Source organism: Polypterus senegalus, chromosome 12 (genome assembly GCF_016835505.1).
Source record: "Polypterus senegalus isolate Bchr_013 chromosome 12, ASM1683550v1, whole genome shotgun sequence".
In the NCBI taxonomy this organism is placed as follows: domain Eukaryota; kingdom Metazoa; phylum Chordata; class Cladistia; order Polypteriformes; family Polypteridae; genus Polypterus; species Polypterus senegalus.
This window is the reverse complement of record NC_053165.1, coordinates 127,732,526-127,748,689: the sequence shown is the minus strand read 5'-3', so window position 1 is coordinate 127,748,689 and position 16,164 is coordinate 127,732,526. Positions and strand designations below refer to the sequence as shown.

General features: G+C 39.0%; 1 protein-coding gene across 1 annotated transcript in view; it reads left to right on the top strand.

Moving 5' to 3' along the window:
* Positions 1–13,439, top strand: part of malt3 (MALT paracaspase 3) — a 130,778-nt gene extending 117,339 nt beyond the window's left edge. Inside the window, 3 exon segments of the mRNA XM_039773400.1 lie at positions 7,744–7,898; positions 9,224–9,343; positions 12,415–13,439. Of these exon segments, the coding sequence (XP_039629334.1) occupies positions 7,744–7,898; positions 9,224–9,343; positions 12,415–12,768 (629 nt within the window). The 3' untranslated portion in view covers positions 12,769–13,439.
* Positions 13,440–16,164: the final 2,725 nt, after the last annotated feature.

Below are 16,164 nucleotides of genomic sequence, written 5' to 3'. Positions count from 1 at the left end.
AACTCCTGTCAATCATTAAGAATCCACTGCATCCACTGAACAGTGTCATTTCCAGGCAGAGGAGTAGCTTCAGTGACAGACTTTTGTCATTGTCCTGCTCCACTGACAGACTGAGGAGATCGTTCCTCCCCCACACTATGCGACTCTTCAATTCCACCCGGGGGAGTAAATGCGAACATTAATTTTATTTTAATTGTTTTCATTTTTATTACTATTTAATTTAATATTGTTTCTTTGTATCAGTATACTGCTGCTGGATTATGTGAATTTCCCCTTAGGATTAATAAAGTATCTATCTATCTATCTATCTATCTATCTATCTATCTATCTATCTATCTATCTATCTATCTATCTATCTATCTATCTATCTATCTATCTATTATGCTGAAGGTATATATCACCAAAAAAGTTGACAATGTTATGATATAATGATATGTTTCAACATGAGACCATGATGAGATTAAAAATATTGATTTCCTTGAAGAATGCAGTTTTTGGAAAAAATGGAAACATGAAGTAATTGCTTTGGGTCGATTGTGTGTAGGAGGACAAGTCTACAATGACAAAGCTATGTCACCTTGGCTAGTGCAATTGCATTCCATCTTGTGCCCTTTGCTGCCAGTGTGGGACAGATTTGCAACGGTCAAGCGGGAGAGTGACTGACTGGATGAATACTAAGGTTCTAACAATGAAACGAAGAATAAAGAATAATGACAAACAATCACAGTGCTTCCTTTTAAGTAAGGCTGCTGCTCAATTAAAAAATGTAACAGCAATTAAAACTTTTAATTCAAATGAACTGCATATTAACAATAATTTATCGTATTTCCTTCAAGCATATTAATATTGTTTCATAATGCAGAAATAACTCAGTGATTAATTTCTTAATATTCACTTGCCTATGCATATGAAATTATTTCAATTAGTTTATGAAACAGATTTTATTGTAATAGAAACAATGCCCAACAACCACTAAACACCTCACCCTCCCACTCATTAGGGGTTGCTATAATATTTAGGAAAATCAATTCATATGGTTTATACTGCTGTGTTGCAAGACAGCATACCAAAAGTATTAACAGTTACACAAAGAATAAAATATTAAAAAACAGAAACATAAACTCATGGTTGGAAATGTGTGTAGATTAGACTTTTAAATAGAAAAGGATAGATTGAAAAGAACTTGTAAATATGTATCTGATACACATGTTTATTTAGATGTTTTAAGTTGCAAATTGTCAAAGACTGTTTCAGTTATGAATGATATATTAAGTCTATCTTAACCTTCAGCCCAGATGGATGGAAATATTAGCATGATTAATTTACACTGATTATTGCCAAGTTTTATTGGTTACTACAGGCTATGTAGGTTATAATGTAGACTATAGTCGGTAAAATACACCCCACTCGTATAACTGGTTTGATTTGAATTGTTCTCATGTTATTCTCTGTGCTGTGAAGAGCTAGTCAATATATGAAATGATATGTACAAAAATCTAGGTGTTTCAATACAATAAGCAGAATTTTATGTTCCAATAAGGGATGAGCAGCGACTCTACTGGTGTGTGTGAATGAAGTGAATTTGCCGCTGCCTCATTAAGTGTGAAGTGCAGTCAAATTAACCAGATTAAATTAACACATTAGAAAAAGTAATTTACAGAAAATTTTAATGCATTATTCGCACATGTTAGCAGCAATTAATCAGCAGCTCTAATTTCAAGAAGTGGTGTGTTTTTTTGTGTAGTTCGGTTTTTGGTTTATTTAGGGTCAATGCCACAGAGTTATATTTTTAAGGGTGACACATCTGTAAGTGTTTCATCTCACAGGGCACCCTGGATATTATTGAGAGGAGTCGCAGCGCATGGCTCAATGGCAACTCTGGTCTGTACCAGGAACTGAGAAGGACGGCTGCGAGGGCTCTGAGGGCAGATAAAGAGGCGTTTGTTAGAGGAATCTGTGAGCAAGTGACACACCATCTGTGGTCTAGTGATCCACGTCCTACTTACAGAGGAATCAAAGCATCATGCACATCTGAATCTGTTCCTCGGAGAGTCACAGTCTGATGGAACAGTCCTAACGGATGACACTGCAGTTGTGACTTGCTAGGCTGGCTACTTTGAGCAGTTGTTCAAAGCTGACCCTCCGGCTAGCACGTTGGATATCTCTGGATCCACGGTTCTTGAGGCTGATCCTCCAATTTGCTGCGAACCACCCAATCTTGCTGAGATTGCACAGGTGGTGAACCAGCTGAGGGGGGTTGGGGGAAGGCTGCAGGGATCTGTGGTATCCAGGGTGAACTTGTCCAGGCTGGTAGTAAGACTGTTCTCCTGGCATTGCAAGCAATCTTTGCTTCCATTTGGGACACTGGCATCATCCCAACTGACTGGAAAACGGGACTTTTCATCCCCACTTTTCATGGGAAGGGAAGGGTGATTGCCTGGATTGCAGCAACTACAGGGGGATAACACTGCGCTCAGTGCCGGGTAAGGTCCTTGCTAGGGTCGTCCTCAATAGGATCCATGATCACTTGCTCACCTACCAGTGATCCTGCCACTGAAGGTTCTCATGGAGCACAAACGCGAATATCGGCAGTGTTTCTTTGCAGCCTTTGTTAATTTTCGCAAAGCGTTCCAATCAGTTGATCGAGCTGCCCTATGGGACATCATGAGGATTCGCGGGATCCCATCAAGGTTGCTGGATATCATGGCTGGCCTCTAGAGTGGTACTGTGAGTGCTGTGCAGAGTGGAGGCAGGACCTCTGCATTTTTCCCAGTTGATTCTGAGGTTCGCCAGGGGTGTGTTCTTGCTCCTACTCTGTTCAGTGCTTGTATGGACTGGGTGTTGGGCAAGGACGTGGGGTCCAGCTGCTGTGAGGTATCTGTTGGTGAAGAAAGATTTACGGATCTTGACTTTGCTGACGATGCTGTGAATTTTGCGGGGTCAATGAAGGCTCTGATCGGGCGCGTGAGAGACTGAGTGAGGAGTCTGAGTGTCTGAGCTTGCGAGTGTCCTGGATAAAAACCAAGACCCAGGCCTTTAATGTCCTCTTGGGCACAGCCATCAGCAATGTGTCCATTTGCAGAGAGTGTGTTGACCTTGTTGAGAGGGTTACTTACCTTGGCAGTGACATTCATGTTTCTGGTGACTCTCCATAAGAAGTCAGTAGACGGATTGGAAGAGAATGGGGGGTCATGAGGTTGCTGGAAAGGAATGTGTGTTGCTCCCGAAAGTATGAAGGTCCAAGTCTTTAGAGTCCTGTTGCTTCCTGTCTTGCTATATGGTTGCGAGACATGGACGCTATCCCGTGACATGAGACGCAGACTGGACTCCTTTGGTACTGTGTTTCCCTGGAAAATACCATTGGTTTGACTTTGTGTGGAATAAGCAGTTGCTCATGGAGTCCTGAATTAGGCACATTACCTGCATTGTGAGCCTCATTGTTTGGGACCCGAGTGGCTGGACCAGGCCAAGGGGTCGCCTACGTAACACCTGGCTGTGGCAGATAGAGGGTCATTTCCGGAGGGCAGGACTGGACCGCATGTCTGCCTGGGGGGGTTGCAAACCGGAATCCCAAGTTGTTTCGCCATGTAGTCGGTGTGGCAACGCACTGTACCAGTGCATGCTCCCCAACTTGACTTGACTTGATATCTGTAGGCAAACTGTGTCTAATGTTTACAAAGAATAAACACCCATGTTCTCCCTCAGTACTGAGAGTGGTATATAGGGAATCCATTCCCGGACGGGTTTATCCATTTCTGGGAATTTGGGAATTCCACATTTCATTCCCGGGAATCCCGGGCTCCCTGGGATGACACAGTGCACGGGCATCTCACATATGAATGGTTTTAAAATGACCAACACTTATTTTTAATAAAACTACTGCAATATGTTGACACAAATAGAAGACTAACCTTATCTAGAAGCAGTTCATGCTGTCATATAAGTACATGTATCTTTAGTTGTGGTAATAAGAGCATAGAAAGCACAACGTCCTCACAGGTGGCGCAGTGGTAGTGCTGCTGCTTTGCAGTAAGGAGACTGTGGAAGATTGTGGGTTCGCTTCCTGGTTCTTCACTGTGTGGATAGCGCTTTGAGTACTGAGAAAAGCGCTATATAAATGTAATGAATTATTATATAAATGTAATTTATTATTATTATTATTAACGTGTCCAGTGTGTGGTCGTCCATGCGAGAGTGCACCTTCGTGCAGAGTACGCCAGCCACTGAGAAAGCACGCTCTGCCTCCACTGAAATAGGCAGCACAGTCATCAGATACTGATACACTTGTTCTAAACAACGCCCGCACTTGAAACTTCTGAAACACCGCCATTTCGGCTTTTACTGATGCATCCTGTTTCTTGTCATCATTCTGTGATGGCAAGTTTCTTGGCACAGATAATGTGGATGCAACAGACTGACGCATTGCAATTTCAAGTTGCTGTTCAAAGCTGTTGTCTGATGAAGTGCAAGCTGCAGCTATGGCCCCATCTTAATTATTTTCAACTATACAGTAACTCTGTTATTTCTTGATCGATTTTTACACTTTTACATGCTATATATGCGAGGAGCCCGGGAATGGATTCCCTAGTAGTATACCATAAATATATTATTTAAAATGATCTGATTTTTCAAACATTGTGTGTTGTGTATGGCCTGCGTTTTCTGGAGTCATTTTATAATATTTCTTGTTTGTCTGATGAATAGTTTGGGAGTATATAGATATAGTAAGACATGAGAAATCATCTATTGTCAGCAGATGAAACATCTTCTTATACAATACGCTACTGTGGCTGTCCATTTGTCTGTCCAGGATTTTAAATCACCTGTAACTCGCAAACTGTTTGACCTATTGACCTGAAATTTGGTACACATATACTACGTGATGTCTGCTAAATGCTTTAGGGGGTGATCATTTTTATTCCTCTTTTTATTTTTATTTTATTTTAGAATCAACTCTCAGCAGTGGCCAGCAGTGTGGCCGTGTGGCACAAGCGTATGAGCGCTGTTCTCATCTCTACCACCTTCGCCGTCACTTCCCCTGCCTCTTAAATCATTCTTGAGGCAGATCGAAGACTTCAGTGCCAGCTTAAGTGAAAAATTTACGAAAACGTACTAAGTAATTGCAACACAAACACTGACTTAATCAGTTTTAATGTGAAAAAAATGCAGACGAAAGAAGAGAAGAAGCGGGCCATTAGGGTGCAGAAAAGAAGAGCTGCTTAGGAAGCAGCAAGCACATCAGCCTCTGAGCAAACGAATGCTAAACGTACAGTGAAATAGTATGAATGCTCAAGTCAAGTGTATTCACTGCATGTTATAATGCAGTGCGCCAGTACTGGTTTATTACCAATAGGTACTGGAAGTGAAAGATATATCATAATGGTTAAAACAGATATATAATAATCCAAAACGTTTACACTGAATGTTAAGCCAATGGAAGGAATTTAAAGAAATAATTATATATATATATATACACTCACCTAAAGGATTATTAGGAACACCTGTATAATTTCTCACATTTTAGGCCCCTTAGTGCCAATTGGGCATCTTTTAAATGCCACGGGCTACCTGAGCATTGTTTCTGACCATGTCCATCCTTTCATGACCACCATGTACCCATCCTCTGATGGCTACTTCCAGCAGGATAATGCACCATATCACAAAGCTCGAATCATTTCAAATTGGTTTCTTGAACATGACAATGAGTTCACTGTACTAAAATGGCCCCCACAGTCACCAGATCTCAACCCAATAGAGCATCTTTGGGATGTGGTGGAACGGGAGCTTCGTGCCCTGGATGTGCATCCCACAAATCTCCATCAACTGCAAGATGCTATCCTATCAATATGGGCCAACATTTCTAAAGAATGCTTTCAGCACCTTGTTGAATCAATGCCACGTAGAATTAAGGCAGTTCTGAAGGCGAAAGGGGGTCAAACACCGTATTAGTATGGTGTTTCCTAATAATCCTTTAGGTGAGTATATATATATATATATATATATATATATATATATATATATATATATATATATATATATACACTATCAGTAAAAAGAGTTAAACAAAAAGACTCTTTTCAGGGAACAAGTGATACATTACAGCTTTTCTGCTTTTTTTCTGGAGGTGTAAAATTTTTCACTTTTTGTTTACATGAAATTATTGTGAATATAGTAACATAACAGTTTGAACATAGCAACAGTTTCCTCTAAAAGCATAAAATTTGAATAGTTGGAACATTCATGACATCAGGTCACAAGAAAAATTATAGTTTCAATCATTTAAATTAAAGACAAATTATGTGACTCAAAATTTTATTAAATAAAAAAAACACAATGTAGTCCAATTTTTTGTCTCTTTTAGAATTCTAAACAAATAGTATTTGCCACTTTAACTGATAAAAAGGTTAATCTGATCCATGAAGATTTTGCAGATTCCCGTGGGAGGTTTGATCAAAATAACAATATGGCTATTACAAGTATTTTTTCCATTTTTGAGAGATTTTACATATTCAACAATAGTAATATGAGGTGATTTTAACACTGTAATTAACCTAGAATTACACAGAAATAATTTAGGTAATTTAAATGGGTTGGAAATGTTGAGGTACTCTGTGGCAGAATTCATCAACTTTGAACTAAGATAACAATAATGAGTCCTTTTCTAAGGTTTTATCTAAAAATATAAGTGGAACTACTGTACAGTATGTTTGTTTTTTACATCGATTTAATATGGAAATGAACTGCATGTAAGTAGCAGTGATTGAATTCTCATCATAATGTAATTTTTAAAGTTAATAAAGAAAATCCCATTCAGTTAGGAGGGACGTGGGCTTCCTTTGAAAGTCTAGGTCTGTTCCAAAATCATTCCAGTTACATAGGCTGTGTTTTTAGATGGACAGTCTGGATCTGAAACCAGCATTGAAAGACTACATCTCCTGCAAACGCTGCAATCAAGCTCCAGCCTCACTGGGCCACATGTTTTGGGCCTGCACCAAATTAACATCACTTTGGACCAAAATCTTTAAATTCCTCTCAGACAGCCTTAGTGTCACAATCCCTCCTAACCCACTAACAGCTGTGTTTGGTGGACTCCAAGATGGGCTTAAAGTGGAGAAGGACAAACAAACTGTGATCACCTTCTCTACACTACTGGCACACAGACTTATCTAAGTGAACTGGATGAATTGTAACCCACCTCTCTTAATTCAATGGTTAATTGATGTTATATACTATATACAATTGGAAAAAATGAAATTCTCTATTAGAAGATCTGTACAAAACGTTTTTAAAACTTGGCAGGACCTAATCAATAACATTTTAGAATAAGCATTTACATTGAGGAAGTGGACTTTATTTATTTTATTTTTATTTACTTTATTTATTTTAATTATTTTTTACTTACTTATTTTTCTTACTATTAAATGTTTTGCTCTTTTGGCCCAGCTCTCTTTCTCTTGTGTGGAGGTTGATTTGATTTGAACTCAGTTTTGTAAATTTGGCTTGCTTTTATTGAATGTTATTTGCTCCTAATAAATTGAATAAAATGTCAAAAAAAGAAAGATGTAATATATGGGATCTGTTTCAAAACACTTAGTTTTTTTAAAACTGTATTTGTGCTCTAATATTTTAAATGTTTATTTATTTATTTTTTACACTAATCCTAGACTTGATTTGATTAGAATAGATTATACTTTATGTAAGAATAATTCTAAAATACTTATTGTTTGTCTCTTCATTTTTTAGATGTTCCCCAAAAAAAAGAAGTCAAATTTGTCTGTGGTGTGGAAGTTGAACTCAGCTTCTCTGCACTATTTTCAAATGTCCTGATTGTCTTTGCAACTATAAAGAAAGCAGCTGCAGATACTTTGGATTGTAGCATCAGCCTGCAAAGCACTCCTGTAAGCAGCTTTAATCATCTTCCTTTTTATATGTCCTGATCGTATACACAGTGAACTAAGTGTTTACCTATCTTATCACATTTTGTTGTTTTTAAATATAGAATCTCAATGTATTGCATTTATCTTGAATAATGCAAAATAGTCTCTTATTTTAAACTAGTGTAAAATTATACAAATCTTTCTATTTATAAATAAGTATGGAAAAAAGAAAATAACTGATTTGGTAGATTTTTATTCTCCATGGATGTTTTAGCTGGCCTGTCAGCTTTATGTCTGTGGGCCTTGCAGGTTTTGCTCATTCAAAGTGATGCAGATGGTGATGACGGTACTCGTGTGAAATACAGGGCTTAGATCTGAGAGCAAAACTCTTCATGTACCCCTTTATGTAGCTGGTTTTGCAGACATGTGCTTTTTGTACTTCTTTTTCCCCACACAATTACGCTGCAGCACTTGGATTGATTTAATTAACATCAGGAAGGTAAAGTTCTGACCTCCAGTTGTTCAAGTCTGGACCAAGTGACAATGACAATACAGATCTATCTGTCTGTCTGTCTGTCTGTCTAATGTTTAACTGTAATCTTAACAGACAGATCATATTAGTTTCCCTTTATGTTAATTCATTTGTAACTGCTTTGTTTTATTGTCTTTTTAAAATATGTCTATCTTTATGTGTGTGCATTATTTAATTAGTAATGTGTAAAGTGGTAATCACCTTTTACCTGTGAACTTGTTACAGTTCTCTGAGCCAGCACTCCATCAAGAGTGCAATACAAAGATAAACTTAAATAAACTGAAATGGGATTGTATAAGATTTGGTTAATACACTCTGCATGTAAACTTACAACTGTGTCCTTAACTTTATATGTTATATAATAGTAAACTTAAAACATAAAACCAAAAAACAAAAGGTGCGTGGAATGTTATGTTCTTGGCCTGATGCATTTTAACTCAATTATTATGTGAAAGGAAACAGTTTATTTTGTTAAATGTCCACAACTATAAAGCAGAGAACTATTTTCAAAATCAAAAAAAATTTATACCATTTTGTTTCCATAAAGATATAGTTAAAATCCAGCCACAACTGCAGCAAAAGCTTTACTTAACAAAAGCACTTAAAACAAAATTAATAGGCTAGAATAGAAATGGGCAAGTAAGACCACTGTGACTGCATCATTTCATTAAATCCGTTATTTTAATGAATGCTTGTAAAGTAAGTTCTTGTTGGTTTTACTGCTTAAACTGTTGCCATAGTAAAACTTTACAAAAACATATGTTATTTATTTATAGTTATTTCATAATTGCTACAATTGCATGTATTTTCACAGGTACTGGAGGATGTCTTCTCAAATCACAGCAGCCAATCCGATAGCTTTAATTCTTTTCAGTTGCAAGGAGGTGAAAATGCTGATGGTATCCTTCGTCTGTGTGGTCTGCAGAAACTGAAGGTAATGATTAAAACTGAAGGTTAATAAATATCAGGGGAACTTACTGTACGTCTGCAGACCTTTGCTGTTAAGTGATCCAGATGTAGAGGTGTCCTAAAGTTGTGGTAAGAGTAGGAAAGAGAGAGAGAAGGAACCTATAGAACAATTCAGACAAGTCCTTTTGCCCTTTCAACCAAACAGCTCTCTAGTCGCCTAGAAAGAATGCATAGGGCTCACTAGCAGGTGGGTAAATGTACTAGTCAGGCGGGGAACGTCACCTGTAATTGTGCAGCACTGTTCCTGTATGTTTGAGTTGTGTTTTGCTTTATGACTCCCCAACCCATAGTATTTTGGTAATAATAAAACTTGCCATTTTATGTGTTGTTCTGGGTGTGAAAGGTTACCGTGAGTGACTTGTACTATAATTATGCACAGAGCAGTATTTAAAAAACAAAAAGAGTTCTATATGTTTTTTGATAAATATGTGTGTGTGTGTGTGTGTGTCTATTGTGGTCCCCAAGGGGTGCTGCAGCTCCCTAAACTCCCAGCACAACAGGCTTGTTCCAGTGAAACAAGAAAGTTTTTATTGTGTGAAATTCTTACAATAAAAGTTCCCCACACTACAACCACAACTCTATTTTTTCCACTCCCTGTACCTCTTCCTCTGCTCCTCTCAGCAAGCTTCTCCATCCTCCTCCTCCTCCCCATTCTTGTTCCCTGTGTTGAGGCAAACCGTTTATTTTATTCAGTAACTGGGAGCACTTCCAGTGTCCTGAAACTGTGGCTAGGAAGCACTTCTGGGTGAGGTTGGATCCCAACAAAGTAGGGCTTGGCAGTCCCCTCAGGTGCCCCCAGTGGCACCCATGGAACCAAACAGGACTGAGCCAATGAACTCCAGTTGCCAACATGCCCGGTAGGAATCCATTGTGGTACTGTTTCAGGGGAGACAATGCCCTGCACAAACTGTCTTCCCCCATCCGTCCACACTATATACATACATACATACATACATTCACCGATCAGCCACCTGCCTAATAAGCATAGGCCCAACCCCCCCGTTTTGTTGCAAAAACAGCTGTGACCCATCGAGGCATGGACTCCACAAGACCTATAGGTGTCCTGTGGTATCTGGCACCAAGACATTACCAGAAGATTCTTTAAGTTCTTGGAAGTTGTGAGGTTAGGCCTCCATGGATCGGACTTGTTTTTTCAGCACATCGCACAGATTGGATTGAGAATTTGGAGGCCAAGTCAACACTTTGAACTCTTTGCCGTGTTCCTCAAACCATTTGCATTATCCTGCTGAAAGAGGCCAGTGCCATCAGCGAATACTGTTGCCATGGAGGGGTGTACATGGTCTGCAACAGTCTTTAGGTAGGTAGTATGTGTCATAGTAACATCCACATAAAAGCCTGTGGTTTCCCAGCAGAACATTGCCCAGAACAGCATACAGTCTCCATCAGGTTGCCTTCATTCAGTAGTGCATCTTCCTGCCTTTGTGTCCCCAGTTAAATGTTACACTTGAACTTTGATGTCCTCATGACCTAAATGAAAATGTGATTCATTAGGGCAGGCCACCTTCTTCCATTCCTCCATGGTCCAGTTCTCATGCTCACATGAGGTGCTTTTGGCGATGAACAGGGATCAGCATAGGCACTGTGACTATTTTGCAGCTAACAGGTTCTGCCATCTTTCTCTCATGGCAGCATTAAGTTTATTAGCAATTTGTGCTACAGTAGCTCTTCTGTGGGACTGGAGCACATGGGCTTGTTTTTACACCCTACATGCATTAGTGAGCCTTAGGAGCCAGTTGTCCTTCCTTGGACACATTTTGGTAAATACTAACCACTGCATACCAGGAACACTCCACAAGAGCTGCTGTTTAGAGAAGCTCTGACCCAGTTGTCTAGCCCTTACAATTTGTCCCATTTCAAAGTTATTCACTTCACCTGTCGGGCGCATCTGAGACGTGAAGCCTGGTTTCCTTGCTGTGATACCATGAGAATGGAAATTAAACATTTTATGATAGAATGGGAGTCTATAGTGACCAACGCTGGACCCCACAGCAAACATTATCAAATACAAAAAAAAAAAAAAAAGTATACATTACTCATTTTGCATAATCCACGTGAGTTACCCAATCATATGCTCACAATGTGCATAATACATACAGTCTTTGCTAAAACATTAAGTAAACGCCAACCATGAATAGGAAATTCAATTTACTTGGGACTGAGATTTTGTTTTGAAGACCCCCCTTCTCCCCTATTTAGTGGTCTAGAGTCCTACCTGCAGTGTTGGTTGTGCAACACAAGTAATTGGAGATTTTTTCTTATCATAGACACTTTTGATGCTTGCTGTGCTCCCATGTTGGTCACCATAGACCACCAAGTTTTTTTTATGCTATGGAAACATTAAAATATTAAAAGTTCTTCTCTCTTCACTTATAAAACACTAGTATGTAACATACTGTATAAAGAAAATATCATTTTTGGGGTCAGCATTCCTTTATTATCATACACAAATGTAGAACAGCTCGATGTCTCTTTCTGACCAAACACTTTTTATTCATTCCCTTTTAAAATACAATTTTTGTTCAGTTACTTTGGGACCAAGCTGGCCATTGCACTGTCGGCCATCTTTTATTTGCAGCTCATATCTTGCCAGTCAAGGGGTGAGAATCTTAAGCTGGTGAAGTTGAATGAAAGGCAAAGTGTTCAGATGTGCTAAGAGCTACGTGAGGTTCACAGATAAGAAAAGCAGCTGCTGTAAGTCATGTTAGAAATTACAAATTGTACATTTACAAGAAGAGTTAAAAATGAAAACCAGCGGCAGCCACTGCTGCAGCTCTCCCCTCAATACGTTTAAAATCCCTGGCTTAGTCATATGCAGTCTCTTGCATTGGTTGTACACTTGAATGAGATATCAGATAATGCGATTTCATTTAAATTACAACAGGTTCTGCTTATCCTTTAACTTTGAAATCAATTTTGTACATTTTAACTAAAAATCCTCTTTTGTAATATTGAGCAAATTTAGAGTATGAGATTAGCAAACCCTGTGTCTGATTTAATCTGTGTGTTCCTCTGCAGAGATCCATGACAATAAAAGTGGATTTACATTATACAGAAGCTACCAGCAGACACAGACTTGTGGTAAGTAAAGAAGAAGACATTGGAAAGCCACTGGTTGCAAAATGTGAACTTCACAGACATATTAATGTGGATAAATTACCAGAAACCGGGGCAAAAGGGGCTTCTTCAGCAAGTAAGAGTATGGGCCATATGGGACCTCAACAGACTCCAGTGCCTCAGGCCTTCAGGCCCTCCACCCGCCATGCAGAAAACATTCAGAAACTGCTAGAAAGCCACAGTTCTATAAACTGTAATGAGCCAGAAGAAAATGACGAGAGTGACATCTTGGACCAGAGGCGTGTGAAACATTAGGGCACCCTTGGTGCGGCAGCCGAGTTCTGCGTGATGGCCGTGGAATGTGTCCTATAGTGAGTGCTGATGAAGACTTTCAAGCACAACTCGTTAACATTTGGCTCTCTGTGCACCTTTTTTATGGAACGTTGCCTACGGATTCAAAACGTCCATTTTTCTTTTCTTTTGTCCTACTTAAATGAACTGTTTAATATGGCGACTTGACTTATTCACAGAGTGAAAAAGATGTGCACGTTACTGCACATATTATGGGCTGCGTTAAAGCAAAATAAGTGACTGGATCACAGCACCAGCTGAAATAATGAAGAGCATACAATGTGTGCCTAGCAATATACAATTGGTAATTCTTATATATGTAATCTATTTATTTTGGTTTCTATTTATCACATTTTAATCTAATATATTTTTGTGGGAAGTAAATGGTAAAATGCACAAGCAGTTTACAGAAGACATATCAATACTAGTTAGGTATTCATTGTATTTTTTCTTCCATTTTTGAATATGTGACACGTTTAGAGTCTACAAACCTGTCCAAGTTCTGAACTCACATTAGCAAAGTAAAGGAGCACAGGATGTACTTCAACCACACTGGCACATCTCGCCAATGTGAAATACAGTTGTGCTTGAAAGTTTGTGAACCCTTCAGACTTTTCTATATTTCTGCATAAATATGACCTAAAACATCATCAGATTTTCACTCAAGTCCTAAAAGTAGAAAAAGAGAAACCAGTTAAACAAATGAGACAAAAATATTATACTTGGTCATTTATTTATTGAGGAAAATAATTGAATATTACATATTTGTGAGTGGCAAAAGTATGTGAACCTCTAGGATTAGCAATTAGTTTGAAGGTGAAATTAGAGTCAGGTGTTTTCAATCAATAGGATGATAATCAGGTGTGAGTGGGCACCCTGTGTTATTTAAAGAACAGGATCTATCAAAGTCTGCTCTTCACAACACGTTTGTGGAAGTGTATCATGGTACGAACAAAGGGGATTTCCGAGGACCTCAGAAAAAGAGTTGTTGATGCTCATCGGGCTGAAAAAGGTTACAAAACCATCTCTAAAGGGTTTGGATTCCACCAATCCACAGTCAGACAGATTGTGTACAAATAGAGGAAATTCAAGACCATTGTTACCCTCCCCAGTAGTGGCTGACCAACAAAGATCACTCCAAGAGCAAGACGTGTAATAGTCGCCGAGGTCACAAAGGACCCCAGGGTAACTTCTAAGCAACTGAAGGCCTCTCTCACATTGGCTAATGTTCATGTTCATGAGTCCACCATCAGGAGAACACTGAACAACAATGGTGTGCATTGGCAGGGTTGCAAGGAGAAAGCCACTGCTCTCCAAAAAAAACATTGCTGCTCATCTGCAGTTTGCTGAAGATCACGTGGACAAACCAGAAGGCTATTGGAAGAATGTTTTGAGGATGGATGAAACCAAAATAGAACTTTTTGGTTTAACTGAAAGCATTATGTTTAGGGAAAGGAAAACACTGCATTCCAGCATAAGAACCTTATCTCATCTGTGAAACATGGTGGTAGCAGTATCATGGTTTGGGCCTGTTTTGCTGCATCTGGGCCAGGACGGCTTGCCTTCATTGATGGAACAATGAATTCTGAATTATATCAGAGAATTCTAAAGGAAAATGTCAGGACATCTGTCCATGAACTGAATCTCAAGAGAAGGTGGGTCATGCAGCTAGACAGCGACCCTAAGCACACAAGTCGTTCTACCAAAGAATGGTTAAAGAAGAATAAAGTTAATTTTTTGGAATGGCCAAGTCAAAGTCCTGACCTTAATCCAATCGAAATGTTGTGGAAGGACCTGAAGCGAGCAGTTAATGTGAGGAAACCCACCAACATCCCAGAGTTGAAGCTGTTCTGTACGGAGGAATGGGCTAAAATTCCTCCAAGCTGGTGTGTAGGAATGATCAAAAGTTACCGGAAATGTTTAGTTGCAGTTATTGCTGTAAAAGGGGGTCACACCAGATACAAATATGTAATATTCAATCATTTTCCTTAATAAATAAATTACCAAGTACAGTGGAACATCGGTTCACGACCATAATTCGTTCCAAAACTCTGGTCCTAAACCGAAGCAATTTCCCTCCATAGGATTGTATGTAAATACAATTAATCCATTCCAGACCATGCAAACTGTATGTAAATATGTAAATATATGTAAAGATTAAGCACAAATATAGTTAATTACACCATAGAATGCACAGTATAATAGTAAACTACTGTAATATAAAAACATTGAATAACACTGACACAAAACACCCAGGCTCCCTGCTCAGCTACACGAGCAGGCTTGCTCACGCTCTCTCTCTCTGTAGCACACACAATCCCCCACCCATGTCAGCAGCACATGCTCACTCTCTCTCTCTCTCAGCAGCTCGCTCGCTCTCTCTCTCTCTCTCTCAGCAGCTCGCTCGCTCTCTTCTCTCTCTCTCTCTCTCTCTCTCTGAACAGAGGGGAACATTTGAACAAATCCAAACTTTAATTTAAAAACCAACCACAAGCAACCAAAAAACATTGCAGGAGTTCATGCTAATAGCCTTGCAGCCCGATCGCTGTAAACATTTTTTTTAAAATGAGTTTTAAGCACAGCGGGAAAAAAAGGAACATTTGAAAAAAGAGAAAAGTAACATTGCAACAAATCACGCTATGAACAACTCCATGTAAACACTTTAATGAGTTTTAAGCACAGGGAAAAAAGAACATTTGAAAAAAGAGAAAAGTAACACTGCAACAATTCACGCTATGAACTGAAAAATTAACTTTTCAAAAATCCGTAATACAAAAACCACCAAGAAAACTAACCTTGCATGAGTCGAGTTCTGGCATGAAGTGTTTTCCTTCAGGTGTTTTCTCTCTTGTGATTTCTTGGGTTTCTGGTGCTTTTAGCTATTTAGTTGGTGGGAGCGAAAGCCTCATGCAGCCATTCCAAAAACAAAGTCCTTGTGACCCATCCCTTCGTGTTTGCCCTCCACATTAATGGCAGTCTGGCTTTGTTTACATTGTGCTGCTTGAAAGCACGAGGGTTCTCAAATTAGTAAATGAGTAAACTGGCAAACAGTTTTTCCACCTCTTCCAGCACTTGAAGCCTCTGCATGGTTAACACTGTAACTCCTTTTGCAATATCAGCTGCTTTAATAAATTCTTTCTGCTTTAGAGTAGTCGAAATCGTAGATTTTGACTTCTTGTACTCGCCGGCAAGATCAGTAACACGAATGCCACGCTCAAACTTTTCAATAATTTCTTTCTTTACTTTGATTTCAATTTTCTTCAAAACTTTCTTCTCACCACTCTTCACTTGCTTAGAAGCCATAGTTAACTACAAAAGCACACGAAATACTGTAGAGCACAAAGAGAGTGCAGGTAAAGC